This window comes from Orycteropus afer, unplaced genomic scaffold (genome assembly GCF_000298275.1).
Source record: "Orycteropus afer afer isolate SDZICR_OR568_19922 unplaced genomic scaffold, OryAfe1.0 scaffold00047, whole genome shotgun sequence".
NCBI classification, from domain to species: Eukaryota; Metazoa; Chordata; class Mammalia; order Tubulidentata; family Orycteropodidae; genus Orycteropus; species Orycteropus afer.
This window is the reverse complement of record NW_006921634.1, coordinates 7,157,714-7,164,772: the sequence shown is the minus strand read 5'-3', so window position 1 is coordinate 7,164,772 and position 7,059 is coordinate 7,157,714. Positions and strand designations below refer to the sequence as shown.

The 7,059-nt window shown below is 41.0% G+C and overlaps 1 protein-coding gene across 1 annotated transcript in view; it reads right to left on the bottom strand.

The window, feature by feature from the left end:
- The window catches only part of AMOTL1 (angiomotin like 1), a 102,602-nt gene that overhangs the window by 58,686 nt on the left and 36,857 nt on the right, over positions 1–7,059 (bottom strand). The window contains exons 4-5 of the mRNA XM_007938066.2: positions 5,379–5,523; positions 3,923–4,012 (exon numbers count right to left, since the gene is read on the bottom strand). Of these exons, the coding sequence (XP_007936257.2) occupies positions 3,923–4,012; positions 5,379–5,523 (235 nt within the window). The remainder of the gene's footprint in view (positions 1–3,922; positions 4,013–5,378; positions 5,524–7,059) is intronic.

Here is a 7,059-nt window from a genome sequence, read left to right as displayed (position 1 = left end):
GGAAGTAGATTGCCCAACCTTCCTTCCGAGGAGTAGCTGGTGGGTTTGAACCGGCAGCCTTCTGGTTAGCAGTCAAGTGCCTTAGGCACTACGCTACCAGAGCTCCTTGCCATTCTCTACCCATGTGCTAAAAAGAAAGACTGACAGACAGCAGCCACCACTCATCACTAGCCTTCTGAGCACAGGTGTGCTCCGCTTTTGAAAGTTTACTTTACACCACTTTTATGAAAGATCTGTGTTAGTACCCATTTTTGCTAACTGAAAGAAATCAGAAGACGATTTTTGCTTTTATGAAAAAAAAAATAAATAAAGTAAAACTAGCATACAGGTAGTTTGTTTTGCAGGGAGCCTTTAGAGGCAGCATGCACCCAAGCAGCAAGAGTGGTGCTGCCAAGTCCCTTCCCCGGAACTATATTCAGCATCTCACCTTCAAGCTGCCATGGCTTTGAACTGTGTCTATGAACACTGTATGTTCATGTTATTTGGTATGATTTTGTAAGTTATTTTTGGGTCCAGAAATGCTCAAACATTGCTCCTCTATAAATTAATGGTAATTGCTTCTTTGCCTTATACCATATTGGCTTACGAAATGTTTCATAGGTACACTCTACTTTTGGACAGCAGAGGAAACCTGTATCTCTGCACCTGTTGTTACCCCTTCTCACTTAGCTATGGGCCACAAGATGAGATGACTCAACACGCTCAAACCTTAACTCATTATCTAATCCTAAACCTGCTCTTCTTGCTTTTTACTGATGAATAATGACCATCCATCTAGTCACCCCCTCACACTCCTTTCTCCTTCTCACTCTTCTCTTAGTCAACTTGTTACCAAGTCCTACTGATTTGCCACTAGCCTGTGGGTTCCCTACTCTCCATTACTACTTCTACTGTCTTAGTTCATCTCTTGCCCAGATTCGGGTAGCATAGTGCCTAAGGCACTTGACTGCTAACCAGAAGGCTTGCGGTTCAAACCCACCAGCCACTGCTCGGAAGGAAGGCTGGGCAATCTACTTCCATAGTGATAATGCCTCACAAACTCAAGGAGGGGTCGCTATGAGTCAGGTCTGACTCCACGGCACATAACAACAACAACAACAGTCTCCTTGCCTCCAGGTTAATCCCTCATGAATTCCTCTTCTACTCTGCTTCTTTAGATAGTTTCCAAAATATAAGCCTTGTCATAATGAAATCATAAACACACAGGTGAATATTTTCATAATCTTGGAATATAAAAGGCATAGAATGCATGGCATAAAACTTTAAAAAGCAAAACAATACACTGCCATTGAGTCAATTCTGACTCACAGTGACCCTACTGAACAGAGTAGAACTGCCTCATAGGGTTTCCAAGGCCGTAAATCTTTATGGAAGCAGATTGCTGCATCTTTCTCCCACTGAGCAGTTGGTGGATCTTTCCCTCAAGTCAATTCTGCCTCATAGCAACCTTATAGGATAGAGTAGAACTGCATTATAGGGTTTCCAAGGCTGTAATGTTTATGGAAGTAGATTGCTACATCTTTCTTTTGTGGAGCTGCTGGGTGGGTTTAAGCTGCCAGTCTTTCAGGTAGCAGCTGAAAACTTAACCACTGCACTACCAAGGCTCCTTAAAAGACATAAATATAGCTACTCCCATAATATCCTGCAAATAAAGAACACTAAAATCAAAGATAGAAGTCAAATAACTGGGCAAAATATCTCCAGCATATATGGTAGGGGGGAATTCTTATCTTAATATACAAAGAGTTTTCACAACTCAATTTAAAAAAGTATATATATATATCTGTAAAATTAAAACATATCATACAGCTATCCCTTGGGATCACAGGGAGACAAAAAGCAAATGCAAGTAATTATAAATCTGTGAGGAAGGCACAAATATAAAGATTAGGTGTGGAAAAATTAGTTAGCTACCACTGTTACCAAACCTGATCCAAATACCCTGCTTGGATTCAACGACATCACACATCAACACTGAGATACATTTAGGCAATTGAAAAATGCCTCTGGATTCTCTTGTTTATGCCTTTGGAACACAGAGGGCACATGTTTCACAGAACAAATCATTCCCTACAAAGCTGGAAAGGCTTCTTTGTCTGCCTCACTGCTGTTAGCTCTGAGCCAGAAGGTTAAAGAGTCTTCAGGGACATTTTAGAGCTCACACAACACAAAACTCTATTAATTCCATCAGCATCTGCCAGGATTAGGAGTCCAGAAGAAATGTCCATAGGTGAAACAGACTGGCTTTTCCATTTTGACCTAAAGCAATCAAATAACATCCCTTGGCAAGAAGACAGAGGTTCAGCAGAGTGAACAAAACTGGCACCGCTGACACAAGTGCCACAGACACTCCACCTAAGCGTACTATCATACAAAAGCAATGTGTCAAAATCCTAAACGCAAATAGTACACATAACTCATTTTTCAAACTAAAGTTTATATGAAATGGCAAATCTACTGTATCTATAAGAAGGGATAAAGTTTGCTAGGAAAGTGAGTAACTCTAGCTGCCAATAGAGGTTATAATGTGAATCTGAAACACAGGCCAATTCACCTACTGCATGACTGCAAAGGAATCTGGGGCAAAAGCCCTCGCTGGTATTAGTGTCCATGTGCCAAAAATAAAATTTTAAAAGGGAAGCCTAAGCTAATCACTGGAATTCCTCCATGAGTAGGGGAAATAGAAAGGCTTAATCCCAACCAAACAGTATTGGGGATTAGAAAACAACCAATTATTGTGGAACATTTAAAAATGGAGGGCTGTACTGAGAGACTCAAGCATCAGAACAGCAGTATCACAGGGAGATGGTTAGTACCAGAATACATTACTGCTTCTTGCTAGAATTGTTGTTAGTTTGTGAGCACTTACAATGTTTTTGACATTTATGCATTATAAATGCATTCAGTATTCTAAATAGCTAAAAAAAAAAAAAAAAAAAAAAAATGGGAATAAATCTTACCAGAGACACAAAAGACCTCTACAAAGAAAAAAAAAAAAAAGAAAAAAAAGACAGTTGGATTTTAAAATTTCTGGCATGTACAATAACCTTGCAGAAATGTAAACCTTCACCAATGGTTTCTCAAACCCATTTGATTCTATCATTTGCCTCTGGTGAATTTATGAAGTACTATCCCAATAAATCTAGAGGCATAGAAAGAACTATTTATTATTCTTGGTAGAAATGGGCTCAATGACTTTTGGAAATGAGATCAAATATTGAGGACATGGAAGCAGGTGCACAATGTGATTGTTTACAGGGTGTCCATGCTGGCAAAGGGCTACCAGCCTAGAACATGGCTAGGGTTGCTCAAAGTCAGCAAACACAAAACATACCAATAGAACCTAATCCCACCACCAGCCTCCTTTGCCTTTCCTCTGGACAGAAAGGGTTGTGACTTATTTATAGTGAGTGCTAGGAAATGCTATAATGTTGCTATTTCTTAGAAGGCATTGTTGTTGTTGTTATATGCCAATGAGTCAGACCCGACTCATAGCGACCCCTCCTTGGGTTTCCGAGGCAGTATCACTACAGAAGTAGGATTGCCCAACCTTCCTTCCGAGGACTGGCTGGTGGGTTTGAACCACCAGCTGTCTGGTTAGCAGGCAAGTGTCTTAGCCACTATGCTACCAGAAGGCATTAGAGGCAGACAAAACTATAGCTCAGAAGGATGGAACAAACATTACTGAAATAATGCATATCTACCTTGGCTTTGTCTCGGCAGACTAAACCTGAAATCAGGCTGCTGGCCACATGGGTAATTCAAGTGACACCCAATAGGTTGTATGTTAAATTAACAAATTAAACACAAAGAGCACAAAACTTGCCTTACAACTAACGTAATTTTTTTTCCCTCTCCAGCCCTCATCTTTTTTCTTTTTTTTTAAATACCCACTTCAGGATAAATAAAAATGGACACTCACTCTGGGAAGCATAGTGCCCTTCTGCGGCTTTGTCTTCATGCGTATCATACTCCCTGCTGGACAGCTGCCTGTTGGCGGTCTCCAATCGATCTGTATATAAATAGGAAATTGTAAGAAATAAACACATATGGATTTAAACATCCTCTAACTAAGAAATGGAATGGTTGCCAAGAGCTGGGTATGAAGAGATACTCAGACAGGAGTCAAAAGCTCAATAACCCAGGGGAGGATTGATACCCACTCTCCAAAATACCAAAAGGGCAGTCTTCAGAAGCCATGCTGGTGTCTTTGTACAATCCCATGCACACAGACAGGCACCAGCAGTAGGCAGACAAGGACTTGTTCTGAGAAAAATCACTTCACTGCTTGCGAGGCCAGCAACCCTTCAATTTGAAGTCCTCACAAAGAGGTTTTGTCTTTTTAGCCTCAAACGTAGCCCTGTAGTGTTGCAATGACTATCAGCCCTATATTTTAGCCACTGACTGCTGTTCATATTCTCAGAACCAAAAAAAAATCAAAATCAAAATTTACTATCCACCCAAAACCAAAACCAACCAAACCCACTGCCATCAAGTGGATTCTGTTCTGTCTCACAGCAACCCTACAGGGCAGAATAGAACTGTTCCACAGGGTTTCCAAGGCTGTAGATCATTATGGAAGCAGACCACCTCATCTTTCTTCTGCAGAGCAGCTGGTGGGTTCAAACCACTGGCTTTTTGGTTAGCAGCCAAATGCTTTAACCACTGTACCATCAGAGCTCTTATCTACCCCAAAGAGTCTGTAATAATAGAAAAGGGAGTATCTAGTCACTGAGGACTACTAATAGACATTGAGTGTTCTGATGATGTATGAGGCAACTGGAAAATGGTGTGACTCACTGAAAGTGAAGTGAAATGTGATGGGTTAAATCATCCTGCCCTTTGGAGTTTGCCAAGATGCTGCAGCAGGTGTCCTCTATCGCTCAGGGTGTATGTACGCCTACTCTTTTCATAGCTGTGGGCTTTTGTTTTTCTTTTTGAAGGAGGAACATATGTCTGGCTCTGTCTTCTATAGTATACCTAGCAAATGTTTAATGTTGGCTTTCAATGAATGCTACTAAATGACTTGCTTGATTAGGAAAGGATCATTATCCAACATTGGTCTTTTCAAATATTCTCATTCACCTGGTCACAGGTCACTGTTAAGTGCTTTTAAAGCAAGAGTGAGCTACACATGTGCTCCCTCCCTTTCATAGACTCATGCATACAGATGTCACTTCTAAGACTTAATGCTACCACTTGCAAGCTGCAAGGCAGAAAAGAATCATTCTACTCTTTGAGCACTGCCCCCGCCCCATAGCACTGACAAGATTAGCTAACACAGAATAGCACCTGCAGCAAAGCAATTAGGACCTGAAATATGGCTGTTGGACCTATGGATAGTTCAAGGGAGAGAACATGAATCAAAGTTGACATGCCTCGGAGGTCTCTGTTGAAATCATGAAGTCTTCTAATCTCGCCTTCCAGTTTGTTTCTCATCGCCTTGTCCAGTGACTCTCGCTTGGTGGTAGATTTGACCAGACTCTCATAGGCTTCTGAAATTCTCTGAAGTTCTTTTTCAAACTAAAAGAAAGAATTGGCATTGAAGTGGGACTTTTGCCATTCACACCGGACACTTTAAGAACATTCCTTGATATTGCAAGTGTCAAAGTGGCCTATCTGCATCTCAAATTTTATCTCCACCAAATTGTGTAATCAATTTCCTTCCCATTCTTCTTCCTCTAAGGGCTACCATGAAATCAAAATAAACCAAACCCATTCTCATCAAATTGATTCTGACTCATGGCAAACCCATGTGTTACAGAGTAAAAGTGCTCCCCAGGGCTTCCTTTATAGAAGCAGATCAACAGGCCTTTCTTCTGTGGCACCACTGGGTAGGTTTGAACCACCAACCTTCAGGCAGCACAGAGAGTTTGTGCCACCCCAGGACCTTAAAGGCTACCACAGGATCCTGTAAGTAAGAAACTCACAATCTGGCCAGGCGATCTGATGTTACCTTGTAACAGTCCCTCTGTACAATTACCTAGTAGGGGTGAATATAAACATAACTTAAACTCTTATATTTTATATGGCAATTTGTAACTATTATTATCAGTCCCAGTTATCATAAGGAAAAATTAAAGTAGATTAAAAACTAAAGGAAAACAACTCCAAACTCCAGACTCCAAATACCATGCTCTTACCACAGGCCTTCCTACCTACCCATCCCTAACGAAACATAAAATCCACTAGAAAAGAGGCTTCATTACTAACTGTTTTCAACGCTTTATCTATAAAATGATCCTTATAAAGAACTAATGAGCGTGTCTCTAACTGTAAACAAAGGTACCATAGGAAGCTTCTTTATATGCAGGAATTAATAGACACAGGATTTAAAAAAAACTTTTTTTTTTCAGATTTTACTGCATCGAGAACTGTTACTAGGGAGCCTTTAATCTTTGTCATATATATATATATATATATATATGGCATATATACATTTATAACAAATAGGGGTAACTTTTATAGAAGGAGTCCAATTTCTGAAGTAGGTAACATAAATCATAGTCTATTATGTATCACATCAATGTAGGAGACATGCTAACATGGAACCATGATGAACTGTCATCAAAAGGTGGATGAGAGGCAAAGCTGACAAGGTTGAGAGAATCAGCACCCCTCACTGGGCATCAAGAAATCTGTACCAATTTTTTGGTCCCTTTACAGAAAAGCTGTGTCATCATGAGGTAGATACCCTGTTTTCTGAACCCCAAATGGCCAGATGAGAAAGTCTTGCTGAGGCTCCCATAAATGGTACATATCCTAAAAGATATGTAAAAAGTCTGCTGTGCTGTCTCCTGCTGGTCTCATGGTCCTGCTGTCTCTGCTGCTGCCATTTCTCTGCCACTGCTTCTCACTGAGAGGAGAGACAACACAGGGATGCCAGAGTAGCAGGCCAGAAGAGCAAGAAAGGGGATAAAAGCCTTGAGCCCCAGGCTTACAGGCGAGGAGAGACAACGCAGGGATGCCAGAGTAGCAGGCCGGAAGAGCAGGGAAGGGGATAAAAGCCTTGAGCCCCAGGCTCACAGGTGAGGAGAGACAACGCAGGGACGCCAGAGT